We start from the raw sequence: 22,232 nt of genomic DNA on the forward strand, positions 1-22,232 counted from the left end.
CTACCCATGTACTCAGGTCAGAATCATTGAGTCATTCACTTACCATCTGTGTGTAGTGCTACTATACTTGGCACTGTCACTAAAATGTATGTGCCTTGGAAAAAATTTAATGGGTGGGCCTCCCCTTCTTCAGGCCCAATAAGTAGGCTATACCATAAAAGACCACAGTAGGGCCCCCTCATCAGGGCCCAGGACAATGTCCCGCCCCCACCCCCACCCCCAACACACCAGCTCTGAATATAACATGACAGTAGTAGTGAGTAGCGTCATTTTAGCCAACAAACTGCTGCTTCACTTGTAACCAAACTGGATTTTAGCCTGCAGATGGCAACCTTCACATATTAGAAACATTGAAGCCCATACGGGTTGAATGCTCTGCAATCATGAATTGAATTTGATACAGAATTTGAAGTCTTTCCATCTAAAACAATGACAGTAATGTCAGAGCAAATATTGGAACGTATTGCCCTGGTTTCACAGCCAGGGTTTAGATTAAGCCAGGATTAGGCCTTAATTCAATTAGGGCATTTAGATAGCTTTTATAAAAGTGCTGTAAAAAAAACAACAAAAAAAACATTATTGGTGTGCATCTTGAGACAAAACAATGGCACTGACATATTTTAATATATGTCAGTGCAAGGTGCTTTCAGTTAAAACAGCTCAAACATGCTTTTTAGTCTGGGACTAGCTTAAACCCTGTCTGTGAAACCGGGGGATTGAGTTCTTTTTTCACAGAAACTCTCTGCATTGAATAGATAGTATCATCATCATGTTCCTTGGCAAATCTAAACAATTTGTTTTCCAAATGACTCACATTTGTAACTGTGTCAGACTTCACTGATTGTAGGTGAGGAAAAATACCAAATTATCAAAGAAAATTACCAAAGAATTACCATTACACAACTGTTTTGTTTTGTTTTATTGTCATTGTTCCAGTTTTAAACACTTGGACCATAACAGGCATTGGCCATATCAATAAAGCACCTTTAACTCATGACATTATCTGATATCCACAACACATACTGTCTTACAGGAAATGAAATAATTCATTAAATTGTAATATTATAAAGACAGCAAAATTACATTTACAAAGCTGTTGGTCTTGGAATGAGAAACATGTTTTAGACCCCAGGCTATTGAACTTGAATTAACACCAATGAATGATTCATTATTGGGAATTATCTGCCTGAACATTGAAACATGTTGGACTCTTGTTTAATTGAGGGCAATTTACAGCAATCCATTTAGCAAAAAACCCTCAACTTCAAACAATGATTTTTTTTCAAATGATATTAAGATATATTTTACATACGGTAAGAATGCTTTTTAACAATATGGACTACATATATGTAATATGAGGCATTGCAATGTTGTTATTACATTTTCAAAAATGAATATTGATTATAATGATATCTAACAATGTTATCCTTCATGTAGAAAAGAGAATGAGTTTAAAATGAGTAATTTTGTAAATAGAATTTGGCCTATAAAACGTGATTTACTGTTAAAGCAGGTATAGCTGCTGTGGTTATAATTGGACTCCGGGGGAAATTACAGCAGCCTGTTTTAAACAAAATGATTAAATGTATTCTATCATAGCATGAAGAGTCATAAATAATTGGATCATATTTACAAACATATTGGTCTACTGTGAGGTGTAATGCAGAATGTATGACTGTGGACGAAGACTACACTCAATGTACCAGTGTTCACAGTGGTCTGAGATGATTTAGCAAAACAATAAAAATAAAATAATAATAATAATAATAAAAACAAAGCAAAATGCTCAAAATATATATTAAAAGCATAACATTGTAATATCAATATAGTAATTTCTTCTCAGTAATAAAGTAATATCTTAGAAACACAAATGTATACGGGAGATAAATAACTAGTTCATATTTTGAGACGTTCATCTTATTTTTCTTAAAACAAAATAAGGGTGAGGACCACAAAGATGTTCTTTTAACTATGTTGTTGTCTAAAGTGGAGTCTGTTGTGGTCCTCATTTTTCAGTTCTTCAACAAGTAAAATACTGGACTTCATTACATAATGAAAATATATGTATATATAGATATATAAATGTCAAGACAGAAATATAGAAAAATATTAATAGAAATAAAAAAGAAATACATACTAGACAACAAAAGTTAATTATAAGTATACGGGGTATACTCATTCATTGTTTCGTTATGGTCAGGGGGTCAGTTTTCCGCCAGTGTCTAAACTTCAGGGTGAGCGGTTGCACTCACATGACTGTGCAGCACTTGCACGGCTGCTTTTCTTTTGAATTGCCCTCTTCTTTCGATTCCTCCTTCTTGGCCTCGTCCTGAGCTTTGTCAGGACTGGAGGCACTGCCGTTTGGTGGGGCCAGGTCCTCTTTGGCCCCTTCGTTTCCACCTTTGTTCTCACCGTCCTCAATGACCACAAATTCAGCTTTGACTGTCTCCTCTAAGCCCAGTGCCTTCTTGGTCTCGGCCTCATCCTCTACATTCTTGTAGCCCATGAACACCATGGTGACGGGATGCTCTGCGCTGGCATTCTCAATGGCTACATCAGGGTTGGTGCACTGCAGCTTTGCCTCAATGCCTGTGATCTGTTTCTTGCTATTTTGATCTGCACTAGGACTGGGCTGATGTATGCCATTCTCAACTGCTGGGGAAAGAGAACGAGATTCATTTAGCTTCACTACTGTTTATGCCAAATGTGAATAACCAGTTAAGTTTAAATGGACATTCAAATGAAATATTAAGAGTCACCATAATTGCAAACAAACAATCCTTTTTAGTCATATTCCATTTTGTGTAATGCCATGTGAAAACAGAGAATGATGGAGAACTCAAAATATTGAAATATACAAAGTATTTTGACACTCACCCTTCACTGGACCATCAGGTGCCTAGCAGAGAAGACATATGACAGAAAGTCAGTATTATCAATGGCATTAAAACCTTAACTAAACTGAACAGATATGTCAATTTAGTTTAAAGCATATTGAGTAAACTTAACCTTACATTTGCATTGCCCTGTTCTCCTTTTTTCAAAGGCACGCCAGTCTCAAGCTCATCAATCTCCTGTTCTAGTCTATTAATAACAAAATATGTATATAAGTAAACATGAACTACACGCAGCAATGTATGCTTGATTTTTGTATGGAAGGTATAAAAATGCTAAATGACCGGTCTTAACCTGAGGATGGTCTGTTCCAGTAGTTTGGTCTTGGCTTCATCCTCTTGTAGTTGTTTCTGTGCCTCGTCCTCTCCACTGGATGGCGCTCCGTCCAACAGCCATCTCTCTCTCAAAGCCTTTGACTGTCAAAAAAGGCCATATAGCTTAGAGATTTCTTTTTAGAGAAGATAACATCACTTAAACAACAGCTGACATCAAAAACATCTTGCAAATATTATACTTATATATATATATATATATATACACACAGTACTGTGCAAAAGTCTTAGGCACGTTAGTATTTTCACCACAAATAAAAAGGTTTATCTTTTGCTGTAGTGTGTCAGTAGGAAATATCAGTTTACATCTCCAAACATTCATTTTGCCATTAATTGTAATAATCCAGTGAGATGTTTGTATGCACAAGGACACCATCGTCAAATCTGTCTGTGATTGCATGAAGAAACAGAAAAAATTGAGACGTCTCCGAGACGCTTGAAGAAACCTACATGCAAACTACCTGAAAAAACATGAGCAAGTATACCTGGACAAAAGCTGTTTTAAACGTGAAGGGTGGTCACACCAAATATTGATTTGATTTAGTTCAGTGGTTCTCAAGCCTGTCCTGGAATCCCACCAGCCCTGCATATTTTGTTTGTCACCCAATGACACACCAATTTCAGTTCTTGCAGTCTCTACTAATGGGCTCATGAGTTGAATCAGGTGAGATAGATTAGGGAGACATACAAAATGTGCAGTGCTGGTGGTACTCAAGGACAGGTTTGAGAACCACTGAATTAGTTAATAGAAGTTAATTGATAAATAAAAATCATTTATTTTGAAAGTATCCTCTCTTTACAGTCTCAGTATTTTCTGTTTCTTCATGTAATCTCAGAAGGACTCGATGATGGTGAGATCAGATCACACTACTGTTTAAAAGTTTGGGGTCAGTAAGATAAAAATAAAATAAAAATTCAGCAATGATGCATTAAATTGATCAATAGTGACAGTAAAACATTTATATTGCTAAAAAAGACTTGTTTCAAAGATGATGTTCTTATGAACTTTCTATTCATCAACAATCCTAGAAACAATGTATCATAGTTTCCACGAAAATATTTTGCAGCACAACTGTTTTCAACATTGGAAATAATATTGAATGAATAATTAATAATCTCTTGAGCATCAAATCATCATATTAGAATGATTTCTGAAGGATCATGTGACACTGAAGACTGGAGTAATGATGCTGAAATTCAGCTTTGCCACCACAGCAATAAATTACATTTAAAAATATTCAAATAGAAAATTTGAAATTGCATTAGTACTTTCATATTACTGTTTTTACTGTATGTTTGATCAAATAAATGCAGCCTTGGTGAGCATAAGTGACTTATTTCAAAATCATTATTAAATATTACAGACCCCAAACTTTTGAAGGGTAGTACATCTATACAAATATATTTCATGGTCCCTAATTGCTTAATATTAACAAAAATGAGCTCTTGAAAACGAGATTATGTCAGTCTGATTCATTGTGCTGACGACGTAAACATATCTGGACCATTAAGGTTAGTGTAGCACATGACTATTAGCTGTCCATTAGTTTTTCACTTTAGGGCATTCTCCTTGGAAGCTAATGCACACTATGCACATTTCTGGATAGTGAAACATTTTGACAGGCGCCTGCAAAAACAGGGCTTCCTGACAGAGCTTCTAGACCATGTTGGGAAGAAACAGACAGCAGATAAGCAGAATAAGCCACTGCTGTCTGAAAAGAACATTTTCTGGCACAGGGATGGAAGATATTTCGGGTACAAAGGTGGCCCTAGAGATGGCACTGGACCACAATTAGCAATGCAAGGCATCCTGGCACACTGTGTGTTCTTGGAAATCTCAACCCGTTCCATCCAGTCACCTGTCATATGGATAAAAACAAAGACTGCCTTATGTTTCATTAAGAAATGTCACATTAAGAAAGCAAAATCCTTCTCAATGAGCACGAGTGATCAATGGCATTAGAGTGAGCTTATTCAAGACAAACTAGTTTAGCATTACAAACTGCTGCTGCCAACAGTGCTGTTTCTATTCTTGCAGCAGAGACAGAAGAGGCTGTTAAACCTGCAGCAGATAAAAACAAACATCTGCTGAACATCAAACAGTGAACCGAAGACCCATGATAGGGCAAAACCGAAGAGAAACATCACAGAGCGCTTGATAACACCTGTTGCTTCATAAAGAGCAAAAAAAAAGGAGGCTAAGATAAAGGTGGAGATGACATTATATGAGAATACATAAATAAATAATTAAGTTCGGATCACAAACTTTTACAATTACGTATATGAGGTTGTTGTTGTTCTTCCTTCTTTCATTCTTACACTGTCTACTGTACAGACGGTAGTGTCTGAACTCCGCAAGGCTGAACATCTGAAAGATTCATTCAGACAGGCCTCTGGAGGAGAAAATGAAAAGAAAAAAAAAGATATAACTAAGAGTGGGAAGAAAGAAAGAGGGTGAAGGTGAGGTCAAGAACAAGAACAAGAAAATAACAAAAGCATGAGGAAGAAGGTCAATGGACAAACAAAGAGACCTCATCAGACAAGAAGGAAGACAATGGTAAAAAAGAAGAAGAATACAGCAGAGGTGTTCACTAACAGTGAATCACACATGAAGCACAGGATCCATCACTGCAAATGGGCCGGTCTGTGGATGTTGGAACTTTTTTCCTTCAACCAGCCTAGCCTACTGGGAAATGTACCATTGCTCTCTGTAGCAAGTCCATCCTTACTGGTACCTGCTTTATCACTATACTCAAGACATTTCTTACAGCAAAAAAAAGTGTATGTGTGCAATTAGTATTTTAAAGGCAAATTACCTAAAAATATTAATGAAAGTACACAACAAAAAAAGTCACCATCACAAGAAAGACAGATTCGCAGAATGTCAAAAAGAGCCATTCGTAGAAAAAGCACAGTCACATGAACTAAAAAGACTGACTCAAGGCAATTACTGACATTTTTGTGTACAGTCTGAAAATTACCAAATGCAAAAACACCCTTTAACATTAGGGGCCCTATCTTGCACCCAGCGCAATTGACTTTGTACACCGACGCATGTTTCATTCCTATTTTGCACCCGCGCAAAGCGCGCTTTTCCCTCCACAGAAGCACGTTGCTAAACTAGGGAATGAACTTGCGCTCCCTGGGCGGTTCAGCGCAAAAAAGGAGTCGTGTTCCGGCGCAAACGTTCCCTGGTGCTATTTTACTGTTCCATAAAACAATTGCGCCACTGGCCAGAAAAAACCTAGTCTAAAGTCAGTGACGCGTTGCGCGTTGTTCATTATGCTATTTTAAGGGCGCATGCTTGACCATAATGTATAGAGTGCACAACGCTCATACACTGTGATTCTCTAATCTACACAGAAGCAGCAGTTTTCATTTTTGCAAATCATATTATTACAAACGATAGATAGATAGATAGACAGATAGACAATTTATTATAAATATAATAATTTATTATAAAAGCATACATCTAGCTTACACATTTACCCACATTATTATATGCCTGTTTAACCGAAGCTAATTTGGGTGTGTTTCTCCCATCCCCAAAGTCACTTCTCTCTCTTTTACGGCCGTGACGAGAGCGTTGGTCTCCTCGGCTGTGAACCGCTCTTGGCGTGCGCCTGGCAAATCCGCCGTTATAATAGCAATACGCCAAGGAAAAAGTGCGTCTGCTCTTAAAGGGAATGTGAGATGTAGCTCTGATTGGTTTATTTCACGTTACGCCCAAACCACACCTATGAATAATGAAGCTACTTCAGACCAACCCCTTTTAGATTTGCGCCCGGCGCAAGAGTCATTTATCCCGCCGGGAAAATAGCAACAGCGCCGAGACCCGCCCACAAAGTTACTTGCGCTTTGCGCTTTGACACTTGCGTTTCAGATCGTTAAAATAGGGCCCTAGATCTTACTATTCGTTTTGCTGTCTTAAAACTCTTAGCTACTCCCTTTTCTTATGAAACTGGGTCAGTATTAAATGTAATCCTTCACACAGAATTAGCAACAAGTTACTCAATTTCATATAATATCTTGTGACTTGTACACATTCAAAACAGTCCAAACTGACCCTCTCCTGCTCTCGTTCTCGTCCCTCAACCCCCACCCTCCGCTCTGGCTTTGTGACCGCAAATTCTGGCATGGTGACAGATATGCTGACATCACCACACGTTCACACCCATCCACATGCACACGCAATACAATCCCAGCACAGAGGGGAGGACAAAGGATCTGAGTCTCGCTCAGTAGGAAACTAAGGCCTGTTCCATTGTTCCCTATTGAGCAAAATCCCTTATGCACAAAAAACAATGGCAGGTATAAAACTAACAAACAAAAAATATCACGTTGTGACAGATAACAAAAGGGAAACAATCGCCTTGCCGGATATTTAGGAGCTGAGGATAGGCACGCAGGCGAATTATTTTTGACCATGGATCCTCTGCAGCAGACTTGGGAACTTTAGGATTTGCATACATTTTCCCGTTTTCATATTTTGGCCTGAATGATGAAAATAATTGTGGTAATAATGTATGCAGGCATCCAGAGATAATTGCGAAATCATAAAAAGAATGACATATTCCATATACACCCATTAATTAACTGTTCATCTAACCTCCTGATTGTTCAGATTCTGTCAAATAATAAATATTACACATAATGTATTATAGCATGCATTTAAAATATATGGCCATGAATAAATATGCATGAGTGTCTTTAGTCATGGATGTGTGCAGAAGTGAGGATCTGTCAAGTTACATCTATCCACTTGTGTTTATTATAGTATTATTATTAGTTGTTAAAATACTTTCTCCTACATTGTAAACCCTAATGTTGTCATTGATAAAGCAATGTTATCGTAACTTAACATTACTTAAAATACAATTTTTTGGCATCATAACTCATTTGGCAGCAAAATCGGTTAAATTTTATTTCGATGGTCCACTATATTAGCTAACTCTCATAAGAGTATTAGTAGTAGACTGTTAGATTAGGGTTAGTAGAATAAGTTGGCATTACTTATAGTCTATAATTTAATTATTGGAAAATCCAGAATAATGCACCTTTAACCGTCTTACAGTATATGTTTTGTATATTTATGTTATTTGAACGGTGTAAATAAGTAATATGAAAATGTTTAAAACATAACTGCACAGTTCTGTAAAATGATCATGTTTTCCTTCTTTAGAGTTAACCGTAAACAAAAATATCCACAAAATTAAAACCAAAACACTGAAATAAGAGCATGCAATTTATCTGTCAATCAGATGCACGTGAAAGTTATGTTCGCTACTATAGACCTTAGATAGCCCTGCCCTTTTTCAGCACTGCACTCGTTGTGTTCTGTCTTCCGGTTTGCATTTCCACAGCATGAAGGTAAGATCTTACGGATTTATGAATGAACTGCTCGTTTTGAAATGATAACTTCTGTTAACTCTACAGTAAGTCAATCCACTTCACCAACTAATTACTCTTAGACAGTGACGCCATATAAATATACAGAGCTACTGCAAAAACGGAAGTTCAAGCACAAAATTCTAATGATTCTCTGCCGTATAAGGTCTATAGCAACAGTAGACTCCCAGGTGTGTTTTCCTCTAGAATGATCTTTGGTCCAATTCATTTTTAACATTTAAATAAAGTGATGTACAGCATCATTAAGAGCGCTCTGACCCCCAAAAAACACTTGTGTAATTTGCACTCTGCCAATTACGATTTACATGCCAGTTAGCGATTAAACTTTGAATAAAGTTAAAAATAAAACTGCCTCCTTGTCATCATTACTTACCTTCAACTTATAACATTACAGAATTGATTAATTGAAGACAATTTAGACACAAAATTTGAATAATGTTGAATACTTTTTTTCAGTTATGAATGTATGCTTGTTTACATACTCTATCATGAAGTACAAAAAGCTAAATTGTAATGTTGTTGGTTTACATCAGGGTTCACCAATCTCGGTCCTGGAGGGCCGCTGTCCTGCAGAGTTTAGCTCCAACCAGCTCCAACACACCTGTTTGAAAGTTTCTAGTATGCCTAATGAGACCTTGATTAGCTGGTTCAGGTGTGTTTAATTGGGGTTGGAGCTAAACTCTGCAGGTCAGCGGCCCTCCAGGACCGAGATTGGTGAACCCTGGTTTACATAATCAAAATTATGTTATTAATGGGTTGACTACCATATCTATAAATAAAGGCTTTAGATGACATGAAATTGCAGTCAAAAGTCTATCATAAATGCAAAAAAGGGGGACTTTTAAGTGTCAAAATCAAACCTACGCCCTTGAACTCAACTTATTAGGGTTTACAGAGTATCCAGGCTTAATGTGCAGACAGAGACAATAAAATTCAAATCTAAACAGAATGGAGTGAGGCTGTATTTTATAGTTGTGGACAAAATACAGACTGCAGCTTTAAAAATGTTTTCTTACCAAGGCAGATAGTTGCTGACAACTACCTTGTGCATAGAATGAGGATTCATTTAAAAACATTAATTCAAAATTGCAATAAAAAGTTAAAGGTTCTCATGATTCCAGAGAATGTACATGAGCCTTTTAAAACTGAGCCTTTTAAAAATTTGTGAGAGGGCCTGACTTACCATAACAAGGCAGATCTTCACTTAAAGGGAGGATACAGATTTTTTCCCTTGTCCCCTCAAACAGGAAACTGCTGTTAAAACTCCCCTTCTCCTTTCAGCAACTTAAAAATCTTGCAAAATCGTTCTCACATTATGAATTTCAACACTAGGGCTTAAAATAGAAATTTGAAGTGTGTGTGTGACCAGATGGACAGTAAATTACATAAGGAAGATACGCCACGAGACCCTGACTCTTAACCTCTGTGTGAAAGACTGTGACAGCAGTCAGAATGATGACACAGGGACAATGACAAACACACACCTGCTCAGCTTGTGAAAATATTTCAGCTGTTTTGTCTGGATACCTTGAGATGCTGGAGTTGTCTGCGGTCATCCTCCAGTTGTCTTCTTTTGTTCTCAATCTCAGCCTCCCTCTTTCTCTTCTCCTAAAAAGAGACAAAATATTAAACTGCTGAAAGAAACCAAACTTCTCACTTAACAAAATCAAATAACATCTGTGCAAATCTCAGTTAACAAAACTGATTTAGTTAAAGAAATAGTAAAAATCCTTTATTATATGAGTTACAATCATGTTGTTTCAGTATCAATTAGTTTTATTAGTAATTTTATTCGTTTTTTTTATTAGTTATTAGCACATTTTGTTGTGCTTTTGTCATTTTTATGTTTTAAAAAAAAATATATGTCTATATAGGTTTTATTCATATTATTTCAGTTAACTTTAATTTTATTTCCAGCAAAAAAATAGTTTTTAACGGTTTTAGTTATTAACATATATATTTATTAAAATATAAATATATAATATTTATTCATATAAATACATTTACACTCTAAAAACTAATTCAGAGGACCTTTAGTCATTACTTAAATAAATATATTGTTGTGAAATAAAAAATCAAGTTCTGAGATGCTGTTAGACTTTTTACTTGTAATTGTTATTTTATTGAGCTGGGATGACACACAAATTATGCCTATTGATTCAATATACTATCATGACTTGTCAGAGTTTACCATTTTCAGTTAATCAAAAATTAATTTAATTTTAAGTTCTGTTAATGTAAAAAACAATTTGATGACGTGTAAACGGTCCACAGTTTCCTTGTGCATGTTTAAGGCCAGCGGAGTGTGGCCACAGCTGAAACTCGCTGAAGCGTAAGTAATTTTATGCTTACACATATTCGCATTCGCTCAGGATTCTGTTGGTGATAGCCTACTGTAACCGAATACCGAAATCTGGAAGTCCTTACTCTGAAATTTGAGCAGTGTTGATATACGTTAGTCTGTGTGCCGAGGTAAAGTTAGCTAGTACCTGTAGCCTGTCACTGATTGAGTATAGCTAATGTTATACTATTTGTTCAGATACTTTGCTCAAAACAAGTCGGAGTTATGTAGGGCCCTATGAATTCCGTTTTAGTTTTCCAAATTTCGTTTTTATTGTTTACAATTGTGACAGGCGCCCGTGCATGTTACTGAGAGAACGAGCAGAGAGAGAGAGAGAGAAACTCCTCCGGCCGCGCGCGCGCATTCTCACAGTCTTCAAACTGTCTTGCTCTCCCTCCCTCCCTCGCGCATGTTAACGTTAATCAAAATTGATATTACGATCAAAATCAATAGAGAATTGACACGATGGTAATAGGTCGGAAGTCCGAAGTTTCACGTTAAGCATTCAGAGATTTTTTTTCTCCCTGAGTTACCGCTGGGTGTGAATTGTACTAAAATAACGTTGCCTTATCTTCTCTGAAAAGCGTTCCGCACATTCAGCTGACGAACGAAACCTATCCAGTGATGAAATGTTTTCTGTGTTCAAACTTTACAGAGGCAATTTATGAGATCAATGTAGATCGGAGGAGAACAAAATAGTGTTGGCTGATTTTTATTGACAGATTGTCACACTCTACAGCCAATGATATCGTTAACAGTGTGTGCGCGCCTGTCCAATGACAGTGTAGTGACCATACATTTCAATTAATGTTTGATTTGAAGTGATAAGTACACAGGTTGATTTCTAAGAAAATGTATGCTTTACGTTGTATTAGAAGGGACATGGTAATACAGTTCATTTAAATGTTTTGGAAGGGAAATATATTAAAAGATGAATGTTACATGTAGGCCTATGTTTAAAAGAGTAATCAACTTCAAATCAAAAGGGCTCAACTTAACTCTTGCAGAGATCAACTTAATTATTAAGTTCATGTTACTTAGAAATGTGTTTTATTGTGGCCAAAAAACTGCTTCACCTAATTTAAAACATTATGTTGGATCAACTTAATTACTTGCATTCATGTTGAAAATTATTAAGTTCATGTTACTTAGAAATGCGTTTTATTGTGGCCCAAAAAAAGTAATTCACCATACTCAAAACATCGCTTTGAATTAATGTAATTCTGCCTGTAGTCTTAACATAAAAATTCTAGTGGAAAACGTTAACATATTTTTTTTTGTTGACCCAATGTTTTATTTTTTAGAGTGTACTAACAGGTCTGATTCTAATTTTCCTGCTCATGCAACAGCTTACAGGAGAGGCCAGTCAAGCACCTTTTCTATTTTTTACAGTTAACGCCTGCAGTAGCCATAGTGACAGTGACTGAAGTAAATATAAAACATTCTGACTTCCATAACACCAGAAAGTTCTATCTTAATAAAAACGTTATTTAATAAACAAGTCCAATTGAGGCACGGAAGTTTTTTTTTAACTGAATGTATAGTGCAGCCTTTGAGAGATGCACAGGCAACAAAACTGAAAGGAGACGTTCAGATGGAAGACAGTGACTGGATCTAAAACCCTCCAATGACACGAAGCCGTATTTAGCGCTTTAAACCAGGACTGATTGCTCTATTCTGCGGCTATCTGAACATACTGTAGACAGAGTTTCATTAAACTGAAAAGCACAACTCCCAATAAAACTCTTGACCATGCACATCCAGGAAGTCTCCACTTCTCAGACGATGGATGAAGGGAAACAGCTTGAAGGCAACATTAGTCTGGTTGTTCACAAACAATGCAAGGCCCATCAATAATTAAACACACAGAAGTGCTTTAGTGCTAATGGCTGGACATACATTAGCCATTATAGATGTTCACTGACATACTATAGGACCATAATACCTCATGAGACTAACATCACTTAGGCCTTCTGTGCATCTAAAACTGTATCCTCACATTTGTCCTCATGCTAATCCTGTGTGATTAATAGAACTACTACATTCAAGATGCGTAATGAGGAATTTTGTTCACAAAAATGTAATTCTGAAAGTGCTAATCACATATACTAAGGCTTATTCATTTATTTTGATGATTTAAAAAAATGTATATACTACTGTTCAAATGTTTAGGGTCAGAAAAGGTTTCTTAGGCTAACCAATGGGCCAAAGTTGGCATAAGTTAGCATAAAAAGTCTCTTATGCAAACCAAGGTTTTATTTGATCAAAAATACAATAAAATAGTCATATTGTGAAATCTTATTACAATTTAAAATATTAAAATTTATATTAAAATGTAATGTATTCCTGTAATGGCAAAGCTGGATTTCAGGATCCTTTGATGAACAGAAAGTTTAAGATATACGGCATTTATTTCAAATAGAAATCTTTTGAAACATTATAAATGTCTTTAATGTCACTTTTGAACAATGAATGCATACTTGCATTAAATAAAACAAAATGTCCCATGCCTGGTGCACAGACCTGACTATTTCAATAATGAAATTCTTTTTTTTTTTTTTATCAATTACTTTTAACTAGTTGTCCTAATAAAAATAAGTTAGAATTAGTTTAATTATTTACAATGTAAAAAAAAGTCCATAAAATAGGGCACAATATACAATGTACTGTAGAAATATGAAGGAATTTTCTGTATTGTTTTTTTTTTACAGGTGTTTTACTGAATTTACCTGTATTTTTGAATTACGCATTGCATTAGGTTGTGTTTTAAGTGTTAACGGAAATTTCCATGAAATAACTGGATAATGTACTGGCAGAAAATTACCAGTACATTTTCAGTTTTTTTTTTCTTTTCTTTTCTTTTTTTTACAGTGTACTTACAGCAATGGCCCGAAGTTTCTCTTCCTGTGACAAAGCTTCCGACATCCTGCAAAAAATGCAGTAACAGAAGTAATTAGCATCACTTTACATTTACCTGAAACCATGACATTTCTTCAAAGCATTCAATATAACATTTTTGTTCCATAATGCATTGCCAGATCCCTGCCTGATCTTTAGACACACACACACATAATTTCCTATTGAAGAATTTGTTCCTTTACCTGCAAAAATGAACATCTTGTACTCTTTCACAATGCATTACAAATGGACCCCGTTTTATGTCTACACATGCTGAACACCTGTAAAATATGAGCCCAGACTGTCAAGAGTGTTTTGGACTTCTCTCCTTCGAGGGAAAGCAGGTCGATAGGAATCGATAAAAAAAGTGGGCAGCTCTTTTTCTCTTCTCAGAAATCAAACTTCACATATGCACCGATATATATTGCAAATCTTTTTCACAGCACACCAGTCCAACAACGGTGAAGGGAGAAGTTATGAATGGCATGTAAATATCAAAAATGTTAACAGGCCTTTGCATTCCTCCCTAAATTGATTCCAGAACTCCAACATAAGGCTGAGGGAAGACCAATGTTGCTGGAGAGATTAAAAAGCAAACGCTTTATAATCTATTGGTTCCACTAGTTCAGTATGACTTTGATATGGGTGAATACTGAAAAAGAGAAACCAAAACTCTTATTTGAATTTATAATTCAAGGTGGCAAGGTCGAGCAAGATGCATTGATGGGCATCCATGTGAGAGGGAGGCAAAACATACAATGCATGGATTGAGGAAACTTAGAACAAAATATCAAAGGAAAAGGGACACATGGATAAAAAGAGGTCAACCATGGAATGGGAAGATGGGCAGTGGAAGCCCATGATAAACCTGGCACAATGATGTCTTTTGTCAAAGCCTGTTTTACTGCAGGGTTTTGCTCTGGTCCACAGAGAAAGAGCTTCTCTCCTGAAAATGGCTGTAGGGGAGAGTCATCCAGCTGATTAGTGATCTCAATGGCCCACCCGAGCAGAGCCAGTCACATGTTCACTCCCTCACAGGGAATGTTTGTCGATATGTTATCTCTCTCTAAATTCAGACCTAAAGAATCACTCACAATGGAACTGATCATGCAAGATGAAATCTAAGCAATAGCTTAAGTCATTTACTTCTGTACATTCAGACCAAAGTATTATCTGTTGACTGATGGAATAACGGTTGAACTCAATCTCACCCCAGACCCACTCCTCAGTGTAAAATACTCAATGTTGCATTAACACCTGCATTTTAAACCACTAGTGCAGATAGTCACAAATGCAGCACTTGAGATCACGCAGAGGATGATTCATGGAGCAGTATTGCCCACTCATCAAAAGTGGAGCAACATGGACTGTAACAAAAGCAATAAGCAAATGATTCAGAGATAAGAGTTGATGAACAGGACCCCACCATTCAACCAGTGGAATTCCACTACTTTTCCAGGGATTGATTACTGGATAAAAATATATTTTTTATTGATTTCCATAACTTTTCCAGCCCTGGAAATCACAATTTAAGAATTCCTTGATGTTTCTAGATTTTCTATGACTGTAGGAAACCTAGTATATAATCTCTAGCATACAGACACCTTTGAACTTGACCATATTTAAATGGCCACTTCAGATGATTTTCACGAATGTGTTAGTCTTGTTTCATAATCCTCTTCCACTCAATAACATAATCTTACCAGTTGTTTAGTAGTTTTTTTTTTACTTATCTGCAATAAATTTAACTCGTTCTAAAACTCTATGCAAATTAGAACAGCACTGCATCAGTGGTTTAGGAATGGAAGACTGAGGAGAAACTCTTTGAAAAGTTTCAACACCATGCAGCCATTTCCTTTCGCCACATCTCATTGACAGCATTGGAAAAGCACTTGGGAGTCCAGGAAAAACACAACGCTGGCCAGCTTTATCCAATCTGTGAAGTCTCCAGTGTGGGTGCACTTATCTTACAGCTTGTTTCCCCTCTCTAGTCCACTGCTGGGCAACACACTGAAGCCATGCTGTGACCTTTTCACTGGTTCACTCACTGGCCAACAAAAGTGTTTAAAATGCCAAAAGTGACAAAGAGCAGCCAATAGATAATCGTGGCTAGATTTCTACAGAGAAAATAAAATGCATAAAAAACATGCCATAAAATCAACCAAAGGCTTCCTTTTTTGTGTATATGCAATAAACTTTGATGTGACAAAAATGTCAGGGCCTATTTATGCATTGGGTTCCAATTACAAATTACAAAGTAAAGTACAAAAAAAGCAAGCCCATCTTCATTCCTCAGATGCAGGAATGGTGATGTAAATCTCTCCTGAGAGTCGTAGATTTTAATGGCTTGTAGGATATACAACTCCAAAACATTGAGCAAATCATAACATCTGAACAGTGGTGGACAGTCAAAAGTATTTATTTTATTTTTTACTTCATTCCAAAGCATAACATCATACTTTTTTCTTGACTACATTTCATAAAAGCATATTGTTCCTCATTATTTCGAACTGAAGAAATCACCGCCCCCTCTGAAACACAAGAGTGATGTCCGATTTGTGAACAAGTTGCTTCTTTACACTAAACCTGTAAAGGTTGAATTGGTTCACAAATAACACTGAACAATTCATTTGCGAATTGGACCGATCCAATTGCATCTGTTCTTGAGTCAACAACTCACTGGTCCTGTTTACACCTGGTATTAAGACGAGTTTTGGTTGATCGGATCACAAGTGGACAATGCTAAATACAGGTGTAAAGGTATAAAATGTTTTGAGCTTGTCCACTTTCAAACACTTCCAGAGATAGGCTAGTTAAAAACGCATTAGACTGGATTGCTATAGTATTGTAGACGCTGATGTGGTCGAATACATTTAGCCAAAAGTCTGCTGCCCACTCTCCGGCCATTGACCTAACATGTAAACATTATGGGAAGTTCGCTAAACAGACGGGATTTAAACTTTGTTGGCTGGAGACCCAAGTTTGGTTGGAAAATGAAAAACGTACCAAGCACAATGTACTCTCACCATTCCTGATTTCGTCTTGAGAGCTGCTGCTATCCGTATGTTTTTCCGTCGTCTCCAGTCACGTTCATATGTAAATTGCGTGAGTTTATTTTGTCCATTAGATTGAAAGATCTGAAAAAACCCATACATTTACCAACATAGACCCTCCCCTCGAAGAAATTAGGACAGAAGTGGTTGAAAGTGGACAAAAGAGACGGATTAAAACACCAGGTGTAAATGGATATGTGTCTCCCTCGTCTACTTGTGATCCGATCGACCAAAGCGCATCTTAATACCAGGTGTAAACAGGGCCATTCATTCAGTGATCCGAAATGAGCCAAGAACAGGGATATCATCGGAGCTTGATTGTGCATGCAACTGATGGCACGAAAAGTAATTTGCGTATGAATTTTAGTATCGACTATTGTCAATGAAATCATATTTAGTTCATGACCATCAGTTATTTACAAACTAAATCCGTTGTAAGAGGGCAAGCTTTTTAAGCCCATTGAAATGTTTAAATGTGCGCATGCCCGCATTTGTGCATCATTTATAAATATTACAAATTACGCATGTTCAAGATATCAAAACTTATCCTCTAAGAGCTAAAAAGGCCACCCGAACAAACTCACGGACTGACAGAAACACACTGTGTTACATACTAAGTGCTATTTGATTGTGAGGAATGTGGGAGGGAGACTTGAGAAACTTCAACATGAGGATTTTGAGAAGGTCCAGCTTGGCTGTAAAGGACGGCACCAATAGTTTCATGCACTCCTTTTTTTTAGACATGCCATGAGCCGGGGCCCAATCAACCATGGGGAGAAGAAAAGGAAGGGAGGATACCTTCTAAAGCTGTTGGCGCATGCATATATATTTCAAGCATATAGAATGTAGGTCACACTTATAGCTGGTAACACTTCAGTCAGTGGTCTCTCTCACTGGAACCTTCTGGTTAACAGTTAGAGATTTTAGAGATAACTGCCTTTATAAAACTGAAGAGTATTTTCCACCCTAAGCGAATGTAGTCCGTAACCACTTTCAATTTTTTTTAAATGGGCATTAGCTATTTTAAAAAAAGTCTCCTGTAAATTGGCCATTTGTGAAAAAGTGAGTCATTAAGTGTACACTCATGTTTTGTAGCAGTCATTAAGATATTGTCATAACGGCTGGAGTGAGCAGGAAGGGCTTGAGTATATGAGGAGAGTCTGTTACCGGCAATTATCTGCTACAGAGTTCTGATAGAGAAAGGAAGAGATATATAGGTGAGAGGTTAAAACATCAGGGACGATCCAGAGCTGTTCAATTTTAACCGTGTCAAATCACCGCAGCTGTCAGGACTCCTTGCTGTTGGATGGCCAGTTGGCCACACCCATGAAGTGACAGATCCCATGTGACCATTTGGCCACTTGCGTAATACTTAAGCAGTCATATTTAAGCAACAATGTAAAATATTTTAATGCACTTGTGCCACTGAGTTGACTGATTGGGAAATCTTAATTTTTCCAATAGTCTCTAATTATAAATTATAAATGCTTCTCAGCAAGCAATGTGGGCTGGGGACCCAGGCAGATAAGGGTTGCTGTGTTGGAAAACTGGCACAGACATTTTTTGTGAGTCCCATATGAGAAGCTTAGAAACATTTCAAATTTGAGCAAGTTTTTGTAGCTGTCAGTAGCATTTTTTATTTAAAAACACATCAGCAGCTTCAAAAATCATGTTTGAAGTATTGAAGTTTGAAGACTACATACAATTTATGCTGAATTAATGCAATCAGAATGAATGATCATGTTAGTAAAATATACACAAGGTTTCAGGGGCGGGGTTTAATCGGACAAAATGACTGGAGAAGTCCTGCATAAGTTAACAGAAAGAAGTCTGTTGTTTTCACCGGAAGGTTAGACATTTTGAATTAACATTACAAGGTTAAAAAAAAAAACTTTTTAAAATGAAACATGCATGGATGAATGGTTCCCAATAAGATCTGTAACATTTATTCAGAAAATAAATAGGCTGAATGTTCATTTCATGCCAGCTTTAAAAAAATTTAATATGTAGGTAAGTGTAAGTTTCAAGGGGTGTATTCACACAAGACAATATTCACATTCTAGCAATACTTCACACACCTAATTGCTCAAACAAATATGTTAATGCCTCTGCAAGTGTTATTAACCACATAACTTGTTTTAATTATAAATTATACTTTAAACTATTCATAAGAAAATCCTTGATAATTGTGGTTATTGCCATACCCTAAATATTATTTGCACAATTCATAATGCACTGAATAGAGCGCCTACCCCAATTTCAGAAGCACTTCATTGATTTTTTTTCCAGGAACATGCTTTGGTGGCTCCAATGACCTAGTGCCTCAAATGTTCATGGAAGCGTAAATTTGACTCACAAAGCTTTGGCAATGGATATGTAATAGGGTTGACATCACTCTCCCATTCCCCCTTCATGTGCGTCTTGTTATTCTCCACACAAAAGGATACATTTCAGTTATTAAAGATAAACAACAAACTGTTTTACGTAATGTGTATAATACAAAACGCTTCATGGTTCTCATCTTGCTCTTGGCGAAAATAAAGCGTTTCCAGCTGAGGAATGAACGCACGATGGAAGATTTGAGAAGATTTGTGAAGATTTGACACGGAGAGGGGGGGCGCATCAGAAGTAAAAGCCCAACGTGAAGCCTATTTGATTGCGCGCGCGGGGAAATTATTTTCAGATTTCTGAACTATAAAATGACCAAAATCCAATTGCGTACCAAAATATTTAACATCATATGCTGCTAAATCCAGGTCTGCACGGCCATATTGGATCATCCCACCCAGTTTCATCAGTATTACTAGATGTGGTTCTCCCACACCCGAGCACGTACTGCTTCTTCAACAAGGGGATGCGCTGCAAAACGCACCAGCGTGTTATTGGGCCATTACAGAAAGCTCGTGCTAAAATGTATGTAAACATATTATGAAAGACGCAACCTTTATATATCTTATTAACCCGTTTGTACTCTCTTCGAAGGGGTAAATGTCACTTATTTCGCATTGCTACTTTACATTTCAATCCTGTTATTTTCGCGGTTATTGCAATGTAGCCTATTCAAGACATTCAGACGATTTAAAGCGCCATTGCAAAACCAAGCCTACTATATCAACAAAGCAGAGATGTCAGGAAACGAAACACAATAAAACCCGCAGGAAAATAACAATTGTTCTAAAATGAATACTTACTCAATGGCCAGACCCGTTCCCTTTCGATAGCGAATGTTTCTCTCGCGCCCGCTTAGAAAAAACCAAACCCCCGCTCGGAGGCGTAAATGACACAGGCGATCAATATGACTGAGCTGCTACTATCTAATGATGGGCATTAATTCGGTTATTCTCTCGTGTTGCAAATACGGCGAGGACGTGTGGTCTGTTTTCCGGGGAGCGGCGCTCAACCCGACGGTGAATGTGTTGTGGCGTCCCTTTGCAGCAGCAGCAGCAGCAGAAGATCTCTCACATGGCTTCAGGATGGAGCGCGCGACTGTTGACTCCACAGCAGCCAAGCCTTTGTTTCCCGCGCGACACTTATTCCGCGAGAGAGTTTAGGGCAATGTCTGGCTTCTCCTCCTCTTAGTGAGTGAGATGAGATGCTTGGATACGCCTCCCACCGGACACTTGAGGGGCTGTATAAACGATGTAAACACAGACTCGAAACTTAGATTGATGTTAAAATTGTTGGAAATTGAGGTTAGAAATTCTCGGTATTTCAGTATTTCAATAAAATGAAAATACATGCCATATCAGCATTAAGACATATTTTTCCAGTGACACTTTACAATTAGGTTCCATTCGTTAACTAACGTTAGCCTATCCTCTCCACTCTAAAAACTTTTACTATGATTTACTAATTTTTTTTTGCTAAAACAGTTTTACACTTAAAAATATTGATTACATTTAATAAAGGCAATGAAATGAATTACATATGCCATTATGAACTGAGTAAATGTAAGTAAAAATATGAAGTAGATTTGAATAACTGTATTTGGTACACAAATAAAATTGAGTAATAATTGAGGAAAACATAAAAAAAACACGAGTAATATTAATTGTTTTATTTATTTATTAACTTAAAATTTCCTGTAAACCTTTGTAAAATACTCCACAACGTAACCTTATAAGTTACATGACATCGGCCTTAACTGTCGATGAGTAGCCTATACAGTCAGCACTCAGCAATACAGCATCTAGCCTGTTTTAACATGTATACAACACTTCCTACATTTAAATTTATATAACAAAAATATTAGAAGTAAAAACAAAAAATGTAAAAAGTAATTCAACTGTAGCCTAATCAACCGGTCTGTTCTCGTGCCTGAGATGGACTCGGGCTCTGCGGGGGAACTTCGAACTTCAGATCGCCGTTCTTCGAGTTTCACTCGATGCTGCGACGCGACTGACTCCAAAACCTGCCAGTAAACAAACAGTGCACAGTTCTGAGGATATTTTATCATCTAAATCATGGGCGAGGCTAGCCCCTTTTTAGGGGTGCTTCAGCACCCCTAAAACTTGGAGTAAGAAATGTTGTTATTCTAAAAAGATATATATATATATTTTTGTCTTTGACAAGGTTAAATAATGTTCTTCATCTTCAGTCGGCAGAAGCGCCAAGCAGAGCGCAGGTCAGAAACAGAGGCGTGCGCGCGTGTGTGTGTGTGTGTGTGTTTGTTCATCTGAGCCTCATTGGTCTTTCACCTCTCGTCAGTGTCAGAATATTTGAGATGACCAATCAAATCAAAGTAGGCGGGCTTTATGTTCACAGAAGCTGCTGAGCGCGAATTTTACATGGAATTTTAGCAGCACGACTGACGCTTCAGTTTACGGTCAAGTGCGAGTTAAGATGTAAGTAGCTAAACTAAACATTTTATATTTGACAGTTTTTTAGGTCATAAATGTTAAACGAATGACAAAAATAATTAGAAAACTAATAAACTTTTGTCTAATTTCGCCATTTTGAGCTGAAAATAGGCCTATAACGTGTAATTATGTCATTGTGAGGGGACAAGAAACATTAACAAAGCCGTTTTCATAGGCACAAGATTAATAGTGCATGTGTACATGTTGAGAATTAATATAATACAATTTGTAGCCTTCAGTAAATTAAAAAAATTCAGCTTTAGGAGGGGAAGAGACAGGGCAAGATCAGGAGACTGAGAGAAAAAGACAGTGATGGAGATGAGGAGAGAGCAGGTTTTAAATCTATTTCTTATCCTTTTTTGGCCTTCAAACGTCTTGAAATGCACATATCAGAGAAATAAAAATGTTTAACCCTATAACAACCTCAAATTTATGACCTCTTTGA

The 22,232-nt window shown here is 37.0% G+C and overlaps 1 protein-coding gene across 2 annotated transcripts; it reads right to left on the reverse strand.

Moving 5' to 3' along the window:
* Positions 1-923: 923 nt before the first annotated feature.
* On the reverse strand, positions 924-20,489 carry palm1b (paralemmin 1b). Of its 2 annotated transcripts, none has more exons than XM_084411684.1 (7): positions 20,120-20,488; positions 13,858-13,903; positions 10,164-10,244; positions 3,190-3,311; positions 3,015-3,084; positions 2,878-2,899; positions 924-2,652 (listed from the first exon to the last, which is right to left on the reverse strand). In XM_084411684.1, the coding sequence occupies exons 2-7, from the start codon at positions 13,900-13,902 to the stop codon at positions 2,249-2,251; spliced, it is 744 nt and encodes a 247-aa protein (XP_084267810.1). In that variant the 5' UTR covers position 13,903; positions 20,120-20,488; the 3' UTR covers positions 924-2,248. The 2 variants fall into 2 exon arrangements, with proteins under 2 accessions (XP_084267810.1, XP_084267809.1); XM_084411683.1 differs by having other exon boundaries at positions 2,106-2,655; positions 20,120-20,489.
* Between the last annotated feature and the right edge of the window lie 1,743 nt (positions 20,490-22,232).

The sequence above is a fragment of the Rutilus rutilus genome (assembly GCF_951802725.1).
Source record: "Rutilus rutilus genome assembly, chromosome: 6".
Classification (NCBI taxonomy): domain Eukaryota; kingdom Metazoa; phylum Chordata; class Actinopteri; order Cypriniformes; family Leuciscidae; genus Rutilus; species Rutilus rutilus.